The 24,995-nt window shown below is 43.0% G+C and overlaps 1 protein-coding gene and 1 long non-coding RNA gene across 3 annotated transcripts in view; one reads left to right on the top strand and one right to left on the bottom strand.

The window, feature by feature from the left end:
* RARB (retinoic acid receptor beta) overlaps positions 1-24,995 on the bottom strand; it is a 321,973-nt gene that overhangs the window by 191,798 nt on the left and 105,180 nt on the right. For both annotated transcript variants that reach the window (XM_035319058.1, XM_035319059.1), the window contains exon 2: positions 1,971-2,454. In XM_035319058.1, coding sequence (XP_035174949.1) covers positions 1,971-2,148 — 178 coding nt within the window. In that variant the 5' untranslated portion in view covers positions 2,149-2,454. The remainder of the gene's footprint in view (positions 1-1,970; positions 2,455-24,995) is intronic.
* Positions 2,339-21,792, top strand: LOC118162706. Its single transcript, XR_004748570.1, has 3 exons — positions 2,339-2,456; positions 15,565-15,567; positions 21,555-21,792. It is a non-coding gene; the product is annotated as an uncharacterized LOC118162706 (long non-coding RNA).

Raw genomic sequence — 24,995 nt, 5'->3', positions numbered from 1 at the left:
TTAGCAGAGGCCAATCATACAGACCTCTGCCCATTGGGTGTATTTATTGTAAAAGGACAAAAAAAAAGTCCTCATAATGCCCACAATGAAAAAGAAAGACCTAATCCAAAGCTCAACCTGCTTGCTTCCAAGAGCTGGTCTCTATAACTCTAGTGATATTAACCCTAAACGTAAGAATCAGAAGTCTACAGAACTGGAAACAAAAGAGATTGTTGCTACCAAAAGTAAGCAAACATGGTAACAAAGACCAGAAAAGTCCTCCTGCAGGGAACTGTGTCTGAGAAAAACTTCTCATTCCAGTCACCTTCCGCAGTATCTCGTAATTTTAACTCGTATTTTCAAACACTATTGCCTTGAGTTATGCACAACAGCTGCCAGACTGCCGTGCTCAGTCAGCAGATGCAGACCCAAAAATTCAGTATTAGTTTATTTTGCGGATCTACAGAAATTCACACTTAGTACTACTTCCCCTCTCTTCGCCCCCCTAGTCTGAACAGTAACTGATTTATTTATCATTAATAACTCATCTGCCACTCAGTCTTAATTCTGCACAAACACCTTGTAGATAAGAACCACATACTAACCATTTATGTTTGGTTTTTACCAATGTACATTTCAAAAAAAAAGTTCCCATTAATTCATAATACTATTTTTGCAAAAGGTGAGTGTTCGTGCAGCATCAGGGGATACATCCCGTATGATATTCTGAAAAGTATCTAAGAATTTCTGAAAGGATTGGAAAGCCGAAGTTTCTTGTAGACCTAGCTTAAGCCATTTTGTTTTTGCACCTCCAATAAAAATACTTGGCACAATAAAACAGGGCAAACACATGCCTGACCTGATATACCTATTCTCACATGCGAATGCATGAAAACTGTCTGCGTTAGCTGGAGAAAGCAAAAACACACACGCACAAACACACCTTCAAGACTGCCCAGCCTTCAACTATACATATGTCAGACACAAAGCCAGAATTAGTATTTAGGCAGCACAAAACCCACAACTTTACTCTTGACAAGCTTTTTCTTCACTGGGGTTCCCCATTCACGTCTGAAGCTCTAACTTCCCATGCTTTCTATTGCCTACTGCTTTAACAAGTCTCCTTCACCTTCAGTAGGAAGCACAGTTCTGCAAGTTCACTGTTCAGCCAAGATTTTTCATACTGAACAATCACAGTAATGCATTTAGACAAACAACTTCACAACTGACCTGCAAAGCTGTATACACTCTGGTTTTCCTCACGCGAGTCATACATTTCTGGAGATCTTCGCGGTGGATGTCGTCTACGAGTCTATGACTACTTACAGAGTTTATATACTTGGTACGACTTCGGAGCCAATTAAGCATATATAAAACTAAGTCCAAGAGAGAAGTGAGTGTTTGAAGTGATGAAAACAAACGCCTAGCTGCTACACTCAGTAGTGCTGAAAACGGGAGATGTCTGCAAGTGAAACGCAACCACCAACTCAAGTTCTGCAGCCATGGGCAGCTGCTAGCTGTCCACTGGGCTGCCACAGAACTGAGCTCTTCAGAAGCTACCCAGGAAGAAAGCAGTTACTAACTAAACAAAACAAAAGCAGTAGTAATTATAGTGCAACTTAAGGGAATTCTGTACTGAGGAATCATTACCGTTAATAAAAAACACAATGGCTAATTTTGTGAAGTTTCTTTAAACACAGCATGAGCTTCTGCAGATAACACAGCAATGCAGGATATGGCAAAATCCACAGCAGGTTTTATCACCCTTGGTTTCCACAGCTTTGGTATGTCATACAGTTGCATGTTTATTTTCACAAAAACAGGATTAAGTGAAAATGGTATTTTCAAAACAAATGCATGCTCTTTGCCCAAGAAAAATAAATCACAGATGGGCAACTGCAGTTACTCTTAGACCAATTTCAGAATGAACAACATCGGCCATTTGTTAAAGGAAAACAAAGGTCAATAAGAGCTATATTAATAGCACTTACTTGCAGGTGATGGGGTGCTGCATCCGCTGGTTGGAGGGTGGCTCTGGAGTCCATGAAGGGAAGGTAGCGACAGTCCACCGATGACCGGAGGAAAAAGTAACGGGTATGGCGCTGCTGGGTAGTGAGTCATATGTCCATTCACTGCCGGTACCGGACATGTGCGGCTGCTGGTTGTCATGTTAGTACCTCACAGTGTGTAAATATTATGGTGCATCACTCCAGGCCAGCAAACAGATACTTGAACTTGTGAACAGAGAGCCTGCAGGTATGGCTTGAGCTGGACGGCGTGATGATGAAAAGGTAACTCACTAGATCAGGCCCGTCCTGTATTTCATTGCTGCTTCCTGCTGCTCTTATTTCCAGGACATCCTTGCTCTGAGACTGTGCACAGAAAGTCTTCTTACTCTGAGTCCGCAGTTCGGTTGCTAATGCAAATGATTTTCTGGGTGGACGGTTGCTCTCTACAGATGCATACTGATACAGCCTGTGCGAAAAGAAGATAATGTATCGATTATAATATGCACTCTGTACATACATATGCACAGAAAACTCTTTTACCCCCCTCTGCGTCTTTTGTTAAGTGATTACCTATTTACTAATGTCCTACAAGATCATCTTGATGCTTACTGGGGGGTAAAATTCTCATTATACTGAAGCTAATAGCAGAACACCCATCCTTGCCCAATGTTTTACATCAGAACAGTTTCTGGTCAGATGCAATCTTGTTTGGAAACTGTCAGTTTTAAAGCTTATGCATCAATAAATACCTGAAATATTGACATTGGAGGAGAAAAAAAAAAAAAAAAAACTTCTAAAAAAATTTCCCACGTACTTGAAAGCTTTCAGCTTCCCCGTAAAAATTACAAAACTAATTACAGCAAGGAAGCTCTGTGCTCTGCTTCAATGTCACATCTCAGCTGTGACATTAGGAACTGCTTTTGAAGGTGATTTGGTATTGGGTTGTTAAAATACTAATTGGTTTACCAATGATTGATCTCGCAAAGGTTAGTTAGTTTATCTTATAATCACTTGAGAGATCTCACTGGTCATTCTCTCTGTTTAGCGGTGGATAGGTGCCTCTATCACCAAATAAATAAATAAAATTGATTCTCCAGCAATGTCCCCTTTTCTCTTCTTAATGCTTTTCATGGCCCCTTTGTTGCCTCACTTCCCCATCCCACCTGTCAAAGGTTCTGTCCTTTACTTCTGCCAAAGCCTGAATCAAGTGTTCAAAAGCTACATCACCTAATCAGTGGTGGTGGGCCATCAAGCTATTAGTACCATCCTCCCATCTATTTCAGCGTTTTTCTTCTACAAGTTATGTTTACAAGGCAAAACCAATAACCTTGTGTTTCACACTCCTCTTTTCTCACACATTAGGGTACTGGGGAAAACACACAATTTCAGAAAGTTGGTTAGCTGCTTCTCACTCGAGGTAAACATGCAAAAAACGGCCAAAACATCTACCGCTACAAGTTCTGGCTGTTGGCTTTTTTTTTCATTTTTATTTTTCCAGATTGTGCTCTGGAAGAAAACCCCAAAACACGTGTTATAAGCAGAGTGAGTGAGTGACCTGCTAGCAATACACTGCTCCTGTGCATTGCTCCTCTTGCTCCCATGAACACTACCTTCAAAGTCATCCTGAACTACAGTACCTTCCTGGGGCTTCGTCCGAATGGCCGGACCCTGCTGAGGGCTCCTCATTTTCTCAGTCACTCGAACGAGAACGTCAAGCTGAGAACAGGGCACTTCTTGAGCTATTTCAAACAGCAAAATTTGCTCCACTACACCTGATGGGTTTGGCATACAGCAAATGGTTGGTCTTTTCAGAAACAATCAGTCCTACTGGTGGCCTGAAAGCTACTGGACACACTGCAACAACACCGTATTGTGAGCACTGCTCCTTGACTTCTTTGTGCAATGCTCCAGTCAAAAGTCAGCAAGCGTTGCTTTTGGCTCGTGAGCATTCCCCTGCGTCATGGCAGGAGTCACCAGCTTCTCCCAACTCTCACTGTTGGGGGAAGACAGCAGAAGCCACACAGCAGAGCTTAACTACCCAAAACCAAGGCAGTCCAGAGCTGCCGAAAGGCTGCTTTCCGAGAGAAGGTGCTACGTCCTTACATCTGCTACGGTGAGCAAACAGGAGCAAAATCCAACTCTTAAATGGTATTTTTTTCATGGTTCTTAGAAATTATAGCCTAAAACAGAAGGCAAGATGACTTTGGAGTGTTAAAGTAAAGGGACAAAAGTGAAATGACTCGTCAAGGTCACAAAGCAAAGGCAATTCCAGAGGAGGGGGACTGCGGCAACAGTGCTTACTATCCCTGCTACTGCTCAGCCTACCAGTTGTCAGTATGAATTCAAATGAGCAAGTTTAAAAAAAAAAAAAAAGAGGAAAAAACACGGATGCATATGTTTGCCTGTCACAGAAGAGTGGAGTGTTTCTGCTCTGTGAGGAATACCAGCAAAGGTTACCAGCTGTGCATGTTTGCAGACAGCAATTTGCGCTGAGTACAGCCTGCTTGGGGATAACAGAAATGTAGTTGTAAGTATTTGATAACTGTGTAAATTATGCACAAAATACCTTTAATGTTAATGGAGAGAGATGTACGCAGAGATGAGACGTGATGGTGCACATCGAGCCACCGCACAGCTCCCAGGGAGGAGCGAGCGGCCGCGTGCCACCCCGGTCTGAAGGAGCAACGTGCCTGGAGGTGGCTGAAATCAGACCTGCTGGGGAAGCCTCAACAGCCAAAACACGGCCACTTGCTAACAACACAAACCGGGGTGGGTCACCACAGGGAGCTTTCTGTGTCACCTAAAGCTCTGTGAAACTTCAGAGGCAGGGAAAGCGAAGTACCAAAGGAACATGCAAAGAATGGATGTTTTCTAACAGCTGGCAAAAATATGACTCTTCCACGTATTTGCAAAAACACGAAGGGGGGAAGGATGCAGATCAAAGCCAGCCCCAAAGTCTAGGCTCTAAATTAATCACAGATCAATGTCACCTCTTTTTAAATTACGTAGGCCTTCAGAACTAAAATTCATTTTACCAAACTATCTACTACTCCCAATTATGACTCCATTAGCCGCACGAATGCAGAGCTCAGCATAAATTACCCAAACGCACCCGACGCTGCGGTTCGGGGAATTCTGATGTTTAAGCGCTCAGCATGCACAACAGAAGCAACTCCTCCAGGACAGGGAGGAAGAAGGGCACTCAGGAAACTATCCTGTCACTTCCTCACAGCTGGAGGAACATATTCTGGGATGGACCTGGTGATCGAAAAATGCAGCAATATTACAGCTCCTATACGCAAGTCCATATGAATACGTAATGGTATCAAACTAGATATTAATCATATCGTTCTGCAGAAAGGTGTGCAGAACGTAAACCCTCAGACCGTGTTCCTTTGCTTTTCCCTCACAATAAAGACAGAGAGGGAACATGGTGTGAGTGGTACAGTACTCTTAACAGTGTATCGTTAGACTCTGCATAGTGTTCCTCAGATGCAGCACGATGTTAGAAATGCTCAAGTGCCCAAACACCTACAAGATGGCCAAAGTGGAAACCACAGACAGACAGAAGCCTATGTTCTAGTAACGCACCTCATCCAAAGAAACGGATGGGATTTGAAGTCACTGTCTCTGCTAACAGAGGTGACAGGCTGATCATCACCGCTGCACAGCAGAGGACACCAGATAGTCAAAACTGCTAAAACATAGGAAACCCACAAAGCAGCTGCACCCATCTGTGCCAGTGCCGTGGCAATGAAGAAAACTCTGAAGAACCTAAGGCAAGACTTTGTTCGTGTCCCTGAATTCATATGCTCACTCCTCTTGGCTTGCTGGGGAAGGTCCTAGCATTTGACACCAGCCATGCACCTGGACTGCGGAGGGTTTCAGGGTGAGAACATCTCTTTTCCTGAGCTAAACCTGTGCCACAGCGCAGAACACTGTAAGGCACTGGATCTGGAGAATCTACCCAGTACATGAAAAAATCCCCCTCCACCAAGCCTTGTCCTAAGTGACTGCTCGTGAGTACAAGGGTCACACAGTCAGCCCCCTGTACGAACAGTACGTGGAAAAGGATCACACGGAAAAGTTTCTTTGAAGGCAAACCAAAAGATGATCGCGCTGTACACCATGCCGCATTGAACAGCCGCCAATGACTCTTCTTTGACAGAACATATGCCTCCTTTTGGGTTTTTACAGGCCTTTTATTGACTTGACTTCAGTGATAAAGCAGATGGCCACAGGGGAAGGAGGCTACAGTAGCTCCAGCGCAGAAGAGACAGCAGATTTATCAGCTACAGTTAATGCAGCAGGTGTACCTGTCTCTTCCACATTTCTTCTCAGTGTTTGTGTAGCTGAGCAGTTTAAAACCACAAATTTTCACTTATAAGCTCCAAATTTTACAGGAGATACAATGGTCCAACTTTTATTTTCCTCTTAATTTCCCATGCATTTTGCACAAGCTTTACTGGAGCAAAGAGTTTTGCTTTCTACACATCTGTCACTTCTCCTAAAATATATCAAATGAATCAATCCCCATTCATTGTATCACCATTTAGCAATAATGCTCGGTGTTGTTGTTCTAACACACCTCATTGTTCCAAATTTTGCACTTGCAAGAGATTTTGCTTTAATTCATAAAGTCCTTTTCCTGATACAGGTGACTTTGATGCTATCAGCAGCTGGACAGACAAGAGGCCAAGCCAGGGGGCTTGCTGACAGTCACATGCCACTGGGAAGGTCATGCTCTGTCCTTCATCTGCCAACACCAGCCCACCTCCACATCCATCTTCCACCAGCCTCATTGTCCACAGCAGGGAATTAAGCTGTATTACAACTGAAGCAGGATTTTTGCATTTTTCCCCCTTTCCTTCTGAATAGGGTCAGTTGAGTTCTGCCCTACCTGCAGCAACGCTTGAAAATCTGCAGTCATTTTGAGCATCCCGCAATCCTTAAGCTAGATCCACCACCCTGACACCCTTCTAACACAGGGAACCAGTGCTGCTCCTCCTCTACAGCTGCAGGACCAAGGCACAAATACACTGGGGGCATGTCACAGGCACTTGGACAGGCAATGCATGGAGCCTGCGTGCTGCAGGCAGCCCAGCCAGCCGCAGCATGGAGCTCAGCACCGGGCAAGTTGCTGCCCTACACCCGGCCGTCTGTGGCGTAGATGTCCCTGAAGTTTCCAGGGTCATGGAGGAAGTCTCTAAGTTCACTTCCCATTTTCTTGCCAGCGCCAAAATCCTCCCCCCTCTTAAATCTTTGGCGAAGTCCTAAAACAGGAACCACGGGCTGCGAGGGCAGGCCGGCCAGCACGCAGGGAGAGGAGAGCTGCTCCTCTCCCGGCAGCAAAAACAACTCCAGAGAAACTTTGCCTGAAAAAACCCTCAGTGATATTTCGCATCTTTTCCCAAGAGACAGAGTTGACCGAGTCCTTATTTATTCTGCAGTTTTGAGACATATCCTAGTGGTGTTTTCACAGCAAGTCGAGAACTAACAGCTCCAAGAGCCCTTACTGTAGTTAAGGCGCGGTTTGGAGCTTGCATTGTGGTCCCCGATTATGCACATGCTTCCTATTATGCTAGCTGATGGCACTGCAGCGAGTAGTGAGTAATTCAGCAGATTTAGCAAGAGCCGAGTGTAAATCAGTCAGATACAGTACGACGGTCGCCGTGCTGCCTTTCAACTATTAAAAAACGCGTGGAAGCTTTCCTCGGCAAAGCAGCGCGTTGCTTGCCACAGGTCGCCGCCAGCCGCGCGACGCTGCGTTCTGCCTTCTTGGCTCTCCAAAGAGATTTAATTAAACAATAAACTAGTTCCAGTGGCAGAAGTAAAAAAGCCTTTGGAGTGTTATGTTTCCTTTATTAGCATAGTGATGTGAAACTAAACAGAAAAAGCAATCTAATAACAAACATTCCTTTGAGAACTGCTCCGGGAGCAAAAGGACATCCACTTATTGTTCAGCCCGTCCCATTGGTCCATATACGGCCATAAAGGTACAATAGGAGGAAACAGGAAACAGACTGGCACATCTGCATTATCTTATTAGGGGCTAATGGATATCTGAGAGGAACATGCATCTGATTCTGAATAGTCTGTACCAATCTCCGAAGCAATTACTCTTAATTAGTGGATTCTGTTTATAGATGGAACTTAGTGTACCCTTCTGTATCAAAGAGATGCAGGCATCTGGAGAGAGATATGGTTTTCTTAAAGGGAAAGCACTGCGGCACGGCGCGAGGGGGCTCGGGGGCTTGTTTTGTTTGGGTTTTGGCAAATAAAAGCGCTCTGAAGCATAACATATTCTACTGTATTATTAATCAAAAGAGCATGCCAGTTTAAAAAAAAAAGACCATACTGTTAATCTCAAACTCTGAAAGTAAACACAGAAAGCTAATACTTGCATATGAATTATATGACAAAAACCACTTTGATGATAAGCAAATAAACAACCGAGCCCTAAAATTTTCGACCCATGGCCAAAAAGTTTAAAATAGCAGCTTAAGTCAGAAGAACAACATCTGCATTTTGTATCTGCCAAGTCTGCAGCCAAAAAAAGTAAACCACTCTATACGACCAGATGCATGAATAAAAAAGAAAACGCATGAAACAACTTCAAAGTCAGTGTCCTGAGCAGCAGAGCTGCGGCTCCTACAGCCCCAGTTGTCAGATATTTCCAGCTCTAGGTGCAAGACCTATGGGGGAGGGAAGGTAAATTTTAGCAAAAGGAGAACGCTATTATTAGGACACTTTTCCTGCATCTTGGTATGTAACAGAGCTGTCTGCTGGGCAACTGCGAATTCCTTTTTGTCATAAAACTGACACTTGCAAAATGGGTTTCTGCTTTATCTGTTTTTTCCTGCCTGCGATTGTAAGGAGATAAATAACAGAATTAATGCAATTGTTGTTTATTTGAAAATCCTATGGGGGAAGTATAGGAAGAGGGGAAAAAAAAAAAAAAAAAAAAAAAAAAAGCTGCTTTTTCCCTAAGCAGCTCTGCTTCGTGTTGCCTGCACTGCAGACACACACTGATGTAGACCCTGAGAAAAGGGAATCTAAATCTGAAAGGGGGGAAAAAAGTAAGAGACACAATGACACCCATTTATTTACACACCACACAACAGTGCCCTGCTGTGCCAGCTATTGATTTTAGTGGAACTGAGAGTCCATGTCGGAGAGCAGCAGCTGTGAGCGCATAGCCCCAGTCCTCATATGGGAACAATACTCTATAAGCAGGATAACCTATCTCAGCCAACCTTCATGTATAACATACAGCAGTAAAAACACACACAGCTTACATTTTGAAATCTGGAAGGCGCTATGGTTATTTTTTCACAAAGGTCCGGGGGAATTATTAATTTATTTGTGCTAGCACAATGCTAGCATAATGAAGAGATGTGAAGGGTTGAAAATCCAGGCTTCTCATGTCTGTTATTCTACAGAGATGTTAATTCCCTTCTATACTAACCATATTTAAGACCCACCCACTGCATCATGCAATTTCTCTCTCATTTTCTCCTGTTGTTTGCTGTTTTAAAGGGCTGTTTGTAAGCGAGGGTGGTGTTTTTTTTCCAGAGCTATCTGCATTCCATGTTTCTTTCATTACTCAGCAGTTGCCAAAACTATACTGAGAAGTAAAGATAAATGGTAAGGTCAGGTGGTGGGGTTAACAATTTACTGTGTGTACTGCCCTGAGAGCCAGATATAGTAGAATTGGCTCATGTTTATGTACAGGATGAGAAGTTGATTTCCTGTGCAGTGACTTTCAATCACCTCTATAAGGGACTCTCTTGCAGCTTTCCTCTGAGAATTCAAGGAGCTTTGAATACATTTTGTGCTAGCATATAGGATGCTCTGCTTTGTAACTAAATGCTTTCCTTACTTACTCTGCCACGTTCAAAAATCCCAATGGATTGTCGAGAGGAGTTCTCTTTTATTTATGGAAACCAAAAGGGGGTATCTGAGCTTCCCTGAGTTAAAGTGAACTTCTGTACTGATTTCCCTCCTCAACATTAAAAGTTATTTCTCAGCATTTAGAAATGCTCTTTCAGTGCAATCAAAACTTCTGTTTTTGCGTTGTCATCTCTGTTAGTCCTTATTATGGTTTTTAAGGATGTAAAATGGTAATGCATATTGAGAATACGCTAAGTAGGAGTCTACCCATGGGCTGCAGTGGTTTAGGAGACTGAAGACTTTCCAGACCAAATCCATGTTTTTCTTTTTTTTTTTTTCCTCTCTAGACTGAACCACACTGACCTGTTTCTGTTCATTCCAGAACTTGAAGGAAAATAAAACAAAGAAAAAACAAAACAACAACAACAAAAAATACCAACACATCACTTCTTTCAAACACATATTCAGATGTTCCACAATTTAAGCAGCACAGCATAAGCTGGTCATTCATGTCACATATAAGTAGGAAGTCCCATATGAAACATTTACCCACCAAGGTGCTGTGTCTACTGCTTTAGCCTTGTTCTTTGAACACACTTCTCCAGCAGGTTTCCTTTATTTCTGCACAGTTTCTCCCTATACTTCTGAAAACCTAGACTGGACTTTCTGACCAAAATCATCCTTCACTAACCCATCAAGCCAACCAGGTTGTTTGGTTGTTTTGATCCTACCTGGTTCTACATAAGGCGACAATCAACGAAGAAGAAAATTAGTGGGACCTACACCCTTGGACTTTCCTTTATCCGTCAGTCAAGGCAAAGAAAAAGAACCACTGGTGAGAAAGGTGAGCTGCAACCAGTGCCAGACTGCTAAGATATGCTGGCTTAAACCAGCAGCACACTTGACTATCTATAAAAGAAAGGTCTCTCAGCTCCAAATAGGACATATTTCATCTCCAAAAAGAAGGTCTTCCACTGAAGGTCTTCCCCTTAACAGGCAGCTCTGGCTACAAGGCACCTCAGGATGGCAACACATTGATTCCCAGTCAAAGCAAGGTTTTGTAAGAAGGGCTCTTGGAAAGAGATGGGAGATGAGGGGAAGATAGACCGAGTAAGCAACAAATGAGGAATACTGAATAAACAAGGAAAAAAACATCTTGGTGACTACGTTCATTAATGTCATCCAGTATTATGGGACACAGATGTTTACAAGTATGTCAGTCTCCTCCCAGATGGTGTTAGAGCCAGGAGGATGTGGGGGAATGTCTCTGAAGACTCCCAATCACGCTTTCAGAATGCCCATCCTGAACTTACAAGCTGATGGGAAACATGTCACGACGACCACTGGCAGAAACAGCACTTACCATCATTGCAACTGCTAGAAAGGCCTTATACTGACTGTTTACAACCTTTAAGAGGCCTCTGAGATCAGTAAGAGGGGTCAAGTGATGTTATTGTTTTGGTGACAGAATGAAGATCCCTTGTAAATGATGGTGGCCTGGGAATCATTAAAAGAATGGAGTACTTCATCTGCTTAGAAGCTAAAGAGGAAAGTAACTTTGGAGGGCAGCTCCTTGACAGAGAAGTACATCTCTCTGGAAGGCCAATGCTCTGTGGTCATGATGACCACTGCAGGTGAACCACTGAAAGGACACAGGACAGCGAGATCCTTCATTACAGAAGGGCATAAAGGCAGGCAAGACTTTGGGTGACAAACGGGTGACAGTAAGTGGGGACTCTGGAAGTGGCAGATGCTAAAAACAGGGGTGTTGATGGTATTATGCTATGCTTTGTCCATACATCATGTAGGTGATGTAAAGTCACTGTAGGTTAATATTGATAAGGATCAGGGCAATTTAGATTTCTAACATCTGCTGTTAGTTGTTGTTGGGTAAGTCTTTGCTAGAGAAGTCTGACCTAGCACAGAAACAAAGTCTATTCTGTCTGCTCACCTTGAGAAACATCCTCCCAAGTCCTGAGATGTCTTGGTCTTAGCACCATCACAATAAAGCAAAACTGCACTCCATTTCTCTTCCTGAGGCCAGCTGAGTAGTCGTCTTCTGCATGGACCCACGCAGGGTATCTTTAGTGGCACAGAGAATGGAACCAAACCCAGTGGACAAATGTAGCCAGTCCAGATGTTTGGCCACAACTGACGTTTGTGCCATTAGACTAGCTTTAATAGCCAATTTAAGGAAGCAGCTCTGGAGCTTTGCTCGGCTTTGTTCAACAGCTGGACAACTAGTAAATACAACGCTCTTTGAGCACGTGGCCCTCACTACGGCACACACATACTGCATGGGGATGCACCGACGGAGGGTTCCTGCAGTAGGTGATCTTCCAACACTGCAGAAAGACAGACTTCAGCATAGTCACTGAAATAAAGAAGGGAATAAAACACTGATTTGGAAAATGTATTGCAGCAGAGGGCTCTGTTTCCATTCAGCACGCTTTGCTTTATATGCCACGTAGGGAAGGATCTTGTGAGGGTCTCCCATATGCACAGCACAGAATTTTGCTGCCTCGAGCAATTTAATCTATTGTTACAAAAAGTACATGGATTCACTCTGAGAAACCTGAAGGAAGATTATGTTAGGAACTTGCCCAAATTATGAGCTAGGCTTATCAATCCGCTCAGCGGAGTTAGGAAGAAAACACTATATTCAGGAGGAAGGTTCAATCTGTTGGCAGATGATTTTTTTTTTTTTTTTTGCACTAGAAAGCTGGAATTCCTACTTCCTCAGAGCCAGAGGAGTTCAGATCATTGCTACACACCTTTGTCAAGTGAGGATGGTAACCCAAATGGAACAAGGGAAAACCAGGGGATTACTGGTTCAAGCACTGGTTGCGAACTTCATCTGTTGGACTAGGAGTGCATCTATCACCTCAATATCAAAGAGGTGCGGACACCGTGCTAACACAAAACAACCTCACACACATAATTTATCGTCTTTTGTTATATATGGAAAGCCTGACAATATATGCCTGCTGAAAGGTCCTGTAATTCCTCTGAGTTATTAGAGTCTTCAGTCCTACTTTACCCAGTAAACGACATTTCTGCTGTCTGCTTCAGGCTCCTGAACCCTCACTACATATGGCAAATTCCAATATATTCCCAGTAAGACTCCCCCAGGGTCAGCAGAATATGCCAGAGGGCTGGTGGAGATTATGAACATTTATTTTAAAGCCTCTGTTCTCTGTAGCTCCCTGTCACAGGAACAATAGAGTAGCAAAATTAGGAACAAGCACAGCCATTAACTAGGAAGGGACCAAGCCATAGACGGGATTGCAGGGCAAAAATAGCATTTTTATTGTCAATATTTTGCTTAACGGGGAGCCAATAAGGCAATTGCAAAATGCTAATAATACATCGAGATAACACAACATGTGTAAGCACCTTTGGAGTTGTAATCTGAATCATTTGAAAATGTTGAAAAACCTTATCAGTCAGGTCATGAAGACAGGGGTGCAATAATCAATCACTGTAGCCACAAAACCAGCACATCTTTTCCACACCCTAACACGTTCAGAAGACCTGTGTCCTACAGCTATTCTGAGAGGTGCTGGACAGGTGGATAACATTACCAGGAAGACTGAAGTGAACTATGACCATACATTTCACTTTCAAAAGGAACCTAACGGGAGCCTAAGCACCCACAGAACTCTAGCAGACTTGGGTCACGCATGCCTCTGGCAGCCTGCAAAGCAGGACTTCAGATACAATACCAAGGTTTTCTTGCTGAATAAGCAAGTGCGTGAATTAATACACAATAATTGGTCCCATTGAGCCCCCTTCTGAAAGCATCTTTCCACTGATAAATGCAAGACAGCTTTCCCCATTTCCACAAGCGAACTAGCCTGAATTTTGTCCCATCTACTGCATAGGAATAAGTCACATGCACACTCTTAAGAAAGGAGACAGGCAACGTGCCACCATGTGGAATTCAAACCTACTGTCATTTTGAAGCCATTTTGCCATAACCAGTTTAACCTCAACCCAGATCAAACTCTCAACAGGGCAGCACTTACCCGCTGAACACACTTCCATCATTATTTAGCCAGTGAAGCCGAAAGATTAATGCATTAAAATGATTATTTTTGAAAGCATTCAAGAAAGTAAGAGAGCAACTTCATAATTATGCCATGAGATATCACAGCTGAAGCAAGGCATAGGCCCAAATTTCACTGCATGTCTTAACCACCAAAAGATGACTTGGATTTTAGGTCTGAAGGACAGAAGCGGACCTGACCCTGCCAGTCCCCACTCCTGGCTTGCTTCCCTAGGGGCCAGCAGGCAGCCAGGTTTCTCACCTCAAGTTTAAGGGAACATAAATTCTGGCCCTTACTCTCTCCCTGAACAGAGTTGCTGGTCCTCACCAGTAGGTCTAGGCAGGCAGAAATATATGTCCCAGAACACCCAAACCTGAAACAGGGGCTATTTCTCCTATGAGCCTGTTGAGTGGTGCTTCAGTGCCTGAACCCCAAGGACTCTTACAGCAGCGTCACCGTGCCACAGTCCAAAAGGCCCCACCATAGCAGGCACTGTACAAAACTCAACTACTGCTGTCAAGGAATGGCAATGGAAAGGTCAATGTCAATGGAATCTCTCTGCTGCTGAGAGGGACCACAGCTCTAGCAGTCTACCTGGTAATTATAAAGCATCTGTGCTTCAGCTCAGTAAAATGGAGAAATGGCTGGGCTGTCTTCCCCACTTCTGTTGTGTTCAGGTTGGAAAATCAGGTGATCCTCCTGAAAAGGAGGTAGAGAGCATCCTCCCTCCAGCTGGGATGAACAAAGCAGCTGCGTGAAGGTAAGCTGTGGCATTCATAGAACTGGGAAGCAGTTAGCAAATAAGAGCAGTTTTATACTCCTAGTCAGTGAGAGAGTCCCCATGGACATCCAGCTTCTGCTGAAAGCACCAAGCGAGCCTGACAAGTTTAAATCATTCAGTCCTTTGCATTCTACGTAAGGGGATTTGCTCCATAAATTCACTGGGAATAAAATGGTGTGGAGTTGCACACCTTGAATTGCTGTCAGAGTTAAACTCTATCACTGATAGCATCACCTCTGCTGCAGCAGCCCATCCCTCCTATATGCTTACCCCACCGTGAGGTCTGAGCCTGCCCCTATTTTACAATGCTGACTTTTACCCTCGTGCAGACCTCAGGCTGCTCTCCCCACCCAGTGCCAGCCACCAGGACAGGCACACTTTCCATACCACCTTTGCAACCTGCCTGGTCATCACCCTCCTCCACTGCAGCAGCCTTCTGCCAGAACAACCTTATCAAGGCTCTTCTGGGAAGATTTTCAGGACAGCAGCACTTCATAAGTCCAGATCTAGCAGCCCAATGTGCTGCATCTCAGTTGCATCTCAGTTGTCCATTACACGTGGTCTTAGAGAATACCATATGCCAACGTAAATCAGAAGCAAGCAGAAAAAAAACAGTGTCCTCAAAATGATCCATGAGCAATGGAACGCAATGAAGAGGCCAACTCAAGGAAATAACCTCTCAAGGTAAGTGAGGTCTGTAAGGGCGGCCCACTCCCTTTATAACCTGTGGTTCTCGAAGATATTTTGCCCATATGGATCCAACAATGAAGTTTTCTGTTTTCCAACTTGGAGTCTGTGACTGGGGGGATTGTGAACTGGCAAAAACGGGGTTGCTCTGCAACACGTACCCAAGTTTGTGAGGGAAAAGGGAAGGGAGCAGAAGTGCAAGGAAGAACGAAAAGTACTGGATACAGTCCTTGTTGTTTAATTTGATGACCGATATGAAGACTCGCCCTTCATGAATGTGCTATCATGAACGTGCTCATGTGCTATCAAAGACTCACAGTGACAGCAGTCTAGTTAAAGTAATTACTAAAAATGAAAAGCAACTGAATTGTCTGGAATACTAAGAAATTCAAGGAGGTATTACAAGCAACATACCCGACTGAACGGCACATGGAAGGAACGTTCCAAGAAAAATGATGTAGAGCTCTAATATACCAAAAGATAGAAGAGAGACTGAGGAAGTTTGAGAAACAGGACCCTCTAAATCATTCCTTTGCAGGAATTGCCACGTTTATGAAGTGGGCTACGTCTCACATTCACATAACCACCCTGAGCCTTTTTTTGCCAAAGGCATGTGCTTTAACTTTTAACATATATTAATCAAAAGAAGAGAGATGCTCCTAAAATAATAATTGGAGGCTACGTGCTAAAGAAAACCATAGGATCTCCTCCTTTTAACACATTTTACGGCTACAGTAATATGGCTACGATACCATGTGTGAGCTAAGATGATTTCTTTTTCTGCATGTGTTTGCACAGTAATGATGGGCCTTAGAAGTATTGTCTTCATTACCAGAGCATAAGGGCTTTGCAAGGAAGAAATATTTATTTTCTGTACAAAGAGGAAATAAAAAATACAGCCTCTTAATGTCAGATCTAAGCATCAAAGACCAAATGGCCTAAAAGTAGAATAACAAGAAAATTTGAGAAACACTACAGCGAGAGCTTAAATTCCAGTCTAGCATTTGATTTAGTGATAATCCTCCAAAAACAGCTCTGCATCTGATAAACACAGGTTCAGGATTCAGTTGTTGACACATGGTAAGGAAACACATTCTCCCTATATGAAGTTCACATTTTTCTGGGTGAAACAAAGAACACTTGTAATCCTGTGTCTCTAATGTACCTCTTAAAGCAGTAGAGAGAACTGCAAGTTATCTACATGAAGCAAGATTGTCTGACGTGCTAAAAAGATCTGAATTAAAGAGCTTGACTGCCTCATCCACTGCTAAGCCTTAGAAAAATACGGAAATCCAATTTAGGATTTACACAGCAACTCCAAGCACACAATTCCTTGACATTACAACTCCACTTGACATACCTCACTGCAAAGGTAGGCTACTTGCCGAACCTCTCTGGGTCAAGCAAACCAGAAAAGCCTCTATTAGAAATGCATGAAGGTAGAGAGTTGGCTTCACTCAATCACCGCCAACACTGAACAACAAAAACATACCCCCCTTTAAGAGATTCTCTCCACTTTTAAAGAAACAACAGAACTGCTGGAAGGTCTGGCAAATGGTGATGAAGGCGCCCAGTTAGCACCCTTCTGAAGAGAACTCTTCACCATTCAGTCTTGCACCACCCCACCAAGATGATGAGAATGACATGGTTTGAACAATTGAGGGACAAAGTAATTACGTTACTCAGCGGTCCTGAATATTACTGAATAGCAAAACCCTTAAACAGGAAACTAAATTTTATAATTTAAAACATGCATACGCATAAAAGGGGAAAAAATAATCAAGGATAGCCTTTTTCAAAACAACATGCAAAATTACATAGCAACAGCATAAAAGCTTCTGGACAATTTCCTTTCCCTTGCCTCCAATGGAGGGTTTATTCCAGAGAGACAACCCTCAGCAGACAAAGCCCACTTGTAAACATAGGAACACAGGAATTGCTGTACTAGGTCAGATTAATAGTCCATTTAGTTCAGTAACCTCTCATTTGACAGCAGCCAGCATCAGATACTTCGGGGAAAGGATGAAGAAATCTCTAGGAGAGCAATTACAGAAAAACTTTCCCATAAAACTTCTTTCCAACTCCCATCATCTACTGGATGGCTTATGCCCTGTAACAAGAGATTTTTTCCCTGGGCTTTTTGTTTGTTTTTGCTAGACCAAATAATATAAATAATACTCAAGCATTGTGGATATCTTCTGTATCTACATTCCATATGTTTTTAATCTTTAAAATTGTTAGCCCTAGCAGAATTCAGAGGCGCTGAGTTTCAACATCACCAACACAGTGCTTAAGATAATATTCCTACTGTGTTTTTAAATAATTCCCATTTCCCCTGGATGATTCTTTGTATCTACAGTATCTAGGGTAGCACAGTAAAAGAGAAGTTTAAGGTATATAATTCATTTTCTTCAGAAGTCTCTGGTTCTTGGTTTTTCCTCAATGCAGTATTCTGCAGTCACTCTTCAGAAGCAAGAGAGAGGCTTTGAGAAGGCAGAAGTGCCTCCAAATTCCTTCTCCCCTCCCTCTCCCCCAAACGTGTTAGGTTTCCTTCAGGACAAATATTAGTTTCTTCACCAAATTTACTTGTCTATTTTAATTGCTAGTATACACTTCTTCAAACGTTACCCATCTATTTAACAACTTCCTTAGATTTCAGGGCAAATACTTTTCAGGACAGGAAAAAAAAAAATCAATTCTTGAATAACAAGTCAAGAGTAGCAAGTCATTTCTCTAATTAAGGCATTGACTTCCTTCTGCGATTGCAGTAGAATTATCTGTATGGTCACTTCCATGCTAAAACCCTAGGTAAATATTAGCGAAGCAACAATTGCATCAATTAATAACAGCAACTGACAGATAAACACTATGAAGAGAATTCCATTAGCTCCCCAGACAAACACCGTGCCAGTTTACAAATGAAGGCACAAGAGGAATAGCACAGACCTAATCTGCCCCAAAACTATCCACATCTGCATGCAAACACTTGTGCTCTGTAAACACCAAGCCATTACCAGTCTGCTTGCCATCCTCTCCTGGTCTGCAGGAAGCCGCTAATGGGGCAGCTCCAGGCAGGCAGGCAGCCTGCCCCGTTGTCCGACCTCCGCTTGGCTTTCTGTTCCCTCATGATTCACCCAAGTTGGCTGAAGCCTGTGGGCTGCCTCCATGATTTTGGAGAAAGCTTAACGTTTGCAATTTTTGTTAATTTATTCACACATTTTATGTCCATATGTCTTGATTTGCAAGTCAACTCAAGCATGGAAATGAGAAGAGCATGGACCAGGATTAGGCTAAATTATCTCAGCAATCACATTGCTTTTGGTAAACTGCCTTTTTTCAAAGCAAAGCATTTGAAAGTCAAAATAGAAACTCCAAATTTCAAAACTTTTCTGAGAAGTGTATCAATTCATATATTTGGATGATGGCAATCCTCCAAACATTATTCCTGCAAATAAGACTAGTGTGAGCAAATCATCCTTCTGAAATCAGTTGAGACAGAACATTCGAGGAATTTGAAGAGGACGGTGTGAGTATCAGACCTCAAGTTTCCCCAATCTCATTTAATGTTACATTCTTCCATTTGGTTTCATTTATAGAGAGTCAAAAGGCACAGCAGAAACTGTAAGAATCTGATCATTGCTTGAGATTTGAGCTGAAGGAGGAATTACATGAACAGAAATAATTGATAAAGAACCTGGAAGCCTTAGAAGTATTCCTCTCTTCTCCTACTGCAATTCCTTCCAAATGAATTCAGTGCAAAGATTATATTGCACAGGCAGACAAGAACTGGAACCAGGTCCATATCCAAGGACCAGCTCTCATTCATATGTGATCTGCCCCGCACCAATATCAAAGAGGTAACCACAGAGCTGAAACCATCTGACAAAACACTGTGTAAGGAACCCTCAGCCCAGGTCTCCTGGTGCTTTCCAGGACTGATGGCTCAGATAAGCATTGGTGACTATCACCTCTCAGACAGAATGGTGAAGAAAGATCTCAAAACCCCTGTTAGGCAGGCAGTGTAATCTTGTCTTACGTACTAGGCAAGAAGGAGCAAACTGGATGTTGTTCAGGTTTTTACAAATGTCACCATCATCTTTTTCTTTATTATTCACAGAATTTAGGAAATGTTTATGCCACCATCAATAGAGTCAAAGCCTCGAAATAGCAGTATTTCGTTCTATTGGCAAACGAAACATGTGAAACAGAAAGTATAAAGTCACTACCCTGACTTAAAAAGGGACAACCTGTAAGAAGCAAGTTCAAAAATGCCAGAAACACCTTCCACTTCAGAGTAACAGCAAGCCAGCTGAAATCTTAAGAGTATGAAAAAATGAAAAGTGTTGTGACAAGTAATCCAAACAAATGTTAAAAGTGAAGCTTGACAAAGATAAAATATCTGCCAAACATCCAAAACCTAAATGAAACTGCTATTTGGCAATGGCCAAGTAAAACAAGATGTAGTTAGGCAGTTTCTGACAGAACAGTAAGCACATTGTTGGGTTTTCTTATAGACTTCCTTTCTTCATGAGAAAAAAAAGGCACATCAGTATGTAGAAAAGTGCCTCTCAATTTCAGTACACACCTCAGACTTTCAGTATTGACCTGCGAGAGAAGGGAAACAGGGTTTTTTTCCTCCTTGGTTTGTGCTGAGCACTGTGGCGCTGCACAGGCTGGATGGCTCTGAGGACCAGAGCACCAGGAGGCAGGAGGAGGTGACAGGGAAAGTAAAATGGGAAGTCGTCAAATGGGCTTTGGGGAAGTTGTAAATTCATCCAAAACTTTGGGAAGATTTCTTTTTTGATTAAAGCCTACTCCATTTCAAAGGCTAATTAGCATTTTAAACAAAGGGCCTCTTCGTTAAACATTGACCAGCTCATCCTTCTAGTAACTCTGCTGAAATCAGAGCTTACAACGTGAGCAGACATAAGGTCTTCCAATGAACAAAAAAGTAACTTTTCCCATAAATTTTCTTATATTGGAGCAAAATACTTTGTACTTTTTAAGTACAAAATAAAAAACTAATTTTTTTTAAAGAAAAACAGCAACCAACAAACTGTGTAGGTTTTCTGAACAGTAACTTTCCAGCAGCTAACAGTAAGACCAGCATATTCCCCACTACAAGCTTCATTTTAGGATCAAAAGAATGTAGAAATACACACATTAAATTAGCAGAGGGAATACAAAAGCTCGCTGATGGAAACCAATACCAAAAATCACACTTTAAATGTTAAGGAGAGACAGCGATGTGTGCTCCTATGTTCATGGCAACAGTTCAGGAAGAGTAACTTCTGAAAGTTGTGTATTTACTTTAAGGATACTCACCCTTCTGTGACTGTTTAACGCAATCTCTATTACTAGCAACTCTTTTACAACAATTAGCATAAGGATATTAAAACAAACAGGCAGTCACAGAATCACGGCAGCGGCTGACAACCAAACATAGCTGTGACTGAGTAACAGCTTCAGCACATCCTTCTGCTCGTAATTTAGGCAGCTCCCAGATTTCACTTGGCAGAATTAGGCTAATATAGGGTAGCGAAGCCCGGTAGAAATGCTGCAATTGATGGCTGTGGCTGAGCAGGGATGCGAGCCCCAGCATGATCCACTGGAACAGCGGCCCACGGTCACGGAGAGCAGCCACGTCGGGCCTGGCCCAGCAAGGCCTGCAGGGCGGCGAGGGCCGCTCCTGGCGGTGACCCCAGCCCAGCCTTCAGGCAGCAGGCTCCTGCTGACAAAAGGCTCCCGGGATACGTTTCCCTCCTCTCCCACACTCTAAAGCGCCCAACTGACTTGGAGGAACTTCGAGAAGTGTATCTGTCATTGCCATTGCCCTGCCATGTGGTAGGAACCCTGAGTAATTTGCTGCTGGAGTACTCCTACAGCACGTAGTGACACACAGCGCCTGCCCACAGGGCTCAGCGGCCCCGAAGAGCTGGGGACTGCTCTCCCCCAGCAGCAGAAACATGGGCAGACCTCTGAAAACCCATCTGCAGCCACACCATAGTTCCCACGGTAGGCACAGCCAAAAATCTGTCCTGGATAAGGCTCAGCAGATGCGGAACAATTTCACCCAGCTCCACGTCACTTCACTGGTGCCTCCCTCAAGCCCCTTCGGGTACGTGGAAACGTGGGGCCTGTGGAACCCACCTTCAGGGGGAACGTCTGTGGTGGGCTGGCCACTTGCCTACAGAGAGTGCCCCTGGTCCCAGGGCTCTGGCAGGGAATTAACCAACTCGTCAGTCCCACCTCACCTGCGTGAGAGCGCAGAGCTAGCCCACACCACCTGGCTGCAGTAAGCACTGCTGTTCGCGGCTGAGAAATAGCACCCAGTCTTCCAAGATATATTTGAATGAACTTAAATACATCCTCAAAAGACACGCTGTTTTGCAAGAGATAGTTCGCTTCCTCGGATATGAAGAATCCATCATTTCAGCCTCGGCTTAAATCACAGCTATTTGCTCACAAGTGTCCCAAGTGCTCCTTTACAGACTAGTCACAGTTGCATTGCATTTTAATTAATTGTACACATGAGAACTGAATTTTATACAAATCCACTTAAGCAGTTTTCAGCCAGGAACAGCCTTTAGTCAGACTTTAGAAGAAGCCTGGCATTTTTCTATTATAAATACAGGTCACAACGACTTGAAGAAAGTCTGAATGTTTTATGATTTGTTTACAGGATGGAAATACTTTACATTTTGCTGTGACAAACATGGTTACGGGTTTAAAAAAAAAGTATTTATTTTAAAATGTAATTGTTGATTTAACATTTATTTTAAACCTACCAACCAACAAAACTTTATTTGAATCCATTAATTATGCAATTAACATTTAGAGCCCTAATACAGCAATTATCCATGGTTTTATTGCTTTTAAAAGGTGAGTGTGTCTGGAATGCTGTGCTGTGGCACTGGGGGCAGGAGGGAGGGACGAGGGAGGGACGGCCGGTGCTGACCCACCCGCTCCTGCTGTAACCTCCCTTCTGGTACCAAGCAGCTGGTATGAGCCAGGGCTGTAAACACCAAGTGAAGTAATCCCTACAACTGCAGCCTCCATTATGAGAGTTCATGAAAGGAATCCTAAGAAAAACTGAAATAAAAATTATATACACAATTCGCAACCATAAATTTTCCACACTTAGAGACCAGTTCTTACTGGATTGCTATGCTCCACTTGCACCTAATAGCTTCCAGGATTCGGGGGAGAAAAATCCCAGCTATTGACTATACAATCCTTCAGGCAGCTCCTTTCTTACCCTCGTAAAATGTCATCTAATAGAGGCATGCATGGAAGTTGGAAATAAGACTCACCAAGCAGCATGGCACAGAAAAATTGGAGCATTTGAAACTGGAGACACCAAGCACGATGAGAACATAACTCATAGGGTTATACAGCAGGAAAAACTGACTTACAGAGACAGAAGTAGGAGGGTCACTAACTATGGGTTCTATAAATAGGAACAACAACACATTTCAGAATGACCAGCGAAAAGCTCTGTGTTTCTTAGGTGTTAGTGAGGAAGATGGTGACTATGCCTATGACACAAGGGGAAACTAATCCTGCATATTGCCTCAATGGGACTTGAAAAGAAACACTGGCAAGCAAATAAACTTCAAGGCTTATTATTCCCACTGAAATGTAAGGACTACCTGAGGGAAGTGTTTCCAACTGGGGTTAGGCAGGCACATGGCTCGTAACATCATAAAGTTGGGCCTGGTTTCCTTCCATCTCAGATAAAAGGAAGAAGCTCAAAGGTCAAGAAAAGAAGGTGCATATATACTTTTCTGTTCTGCAATTTCAGCTTATTGCTTATAAACGACTACATGGGAAAAATAAATCCAGAGACCATATTGCCTGTTTTGTATTTTAATTAAGTAAGTGCCTAGAAATAAGTAATAGGTTTTTTCCACTGCCTTCTCTTGCTAACTACCCAAACAATGACTTTTCTATACCCATGTCATGAATAAGATATTCATTAAAAACAAACAAAAACCTCACTGGAACATAAACTAATTAAATGTGTCTCTACCAATTTCACCTTTACTCATCTTCTTAGAGATGAGTACTTCCTCATTCAACACAAAACCCAGCAATCTGTAATCCTAATTTCTGCCCAACCACCGATAGTTCTTTTGCCATTACAGTACATGGCATTTCAGAGAGACCCTAACGTTGCCATTTTCTTATTCAACCCCCAGAAACTCCTAGAGTGTCTGGCAATTTGTTAACGTCTAATTTATCCAGTGCTCTCTGCATCATTTCAGTATTATGAATGGCTCTTGTTAGCCTGCTGCTCTTAGCTCCTTAGAACATTTTTTTAAATACTCTGACAAAGTAAAATACTTTTTCAACTCCTCTAGAGCTGCAGACCCTCTTTCAGTTGCTGTACCAACAGCAACATGGGGGACACTTGGGGTTATGGCATTTGTCTTCCCAAGCAACTGCCACGTGTGCCAAGGCCCTGCTTTCCAGAAAGCAGCTGTGTACCTGCCTGCCCATGGGAAATAGCGAATGAATTTCTCTTTTTGCTTGGCTAGCATGGACAGCTTTTGCTTTCCCTGTTAAACTATGATTACTTCAATCCATGAGACTTCTCGCCTTCCTTCCCTTTTTTTCCCTGTCTCACTTTTCTGAGGAGACAGGAGAGGGGAGTGAGCGAGCAGCTGGGTGGGCACTCGGCTGTTTGACCAGGCTAACCCACCACAGCTGCATTTCAGTTTTCCTTCTTGGTGCATTGTTGTGCATAAAATCTTCCTTCTCCAGCTAGTAAGACTGCACAAATGCTGTTGCTGTTGTTACGACTGCCAAAATTTTCTTCTTGACCTTTCCTCAACTCCAATTATCTTCTGTTTAATTAATCTAATTAATCTGTATTTACTTATCAGATCAAAAAGCCTACCTCATAATACTCACTCTGTTAGCATCACTGCATGCCCGGAATCACAACAGATTGAGGTCAAGTCACTGGCTGAAGCTGGATGTCCTGCCTAGGCTGGCCTCACTCTCTCCAACCCATAGCATAAATGTCATGTTGTAGCTTGCAAGAATTCTTTAAGGGAATCCTTAGGAGAATGGAAGACAATGATGGTGCAGATGTGACCCTACCTTATATGCTTAATATGTACCCGACCTGGTTCTTAGCCACTTCTGCCCATGACGACAGAAAAGACAGAAGAACCAGAAGACCCCCGATGGATCAGGGTGGCAGTACCACAATCAAGGTTTTTGATGACGTATAAAGTTGTAAAGCTGTTTGCCTCTTAGTGAAATGAGCATAAAAGCATTAATAAATGAAAATGACTTACACAGTGCAGAGGGGTACTTAGCCACAGAGGGCATGGGGAGAGGGCTGCTGGACTCTATCTTCACATCTGACAGTGATTTGCTGGTGACTTCGGGAAAGTCATTTGAACTCCGTATGACTCAATTTTTCCATTTGTGAAATGGAGATCAACGTGCACTTCCATTTGAAGATAAGTGAAAAACTGAAGGCTGGCAACATCATTAACTAATATCTATTAGTATTTGGTCTATGCGATTGCCCCTTCAAGCAGTTTTCCTGGGGGTATTGGGAAACATGACTTACAGTTTAGT

This window comes from Oxyura jamaicensis, chromosome 2 (assembly GCF_011077185.1).
Source record: "Oxyura jamaicensis isolate SHBP4307 breed ruddy duck chromosome 2, BPBGC_Ojam_1.0, whole genome shotgun sequence".
Classification (NCBI taxonomy): Eukaryota; Metazoa; Chordata; class Aves; order Anseriformes; family Anatidae; genus Oxyura; species Oxyura jamaicensis.
The sequence above is the reverse complement of the archived record's forward strand: the minus strand, read 5'-3'. Positions and strand labels throughout refer to the sequence as shown.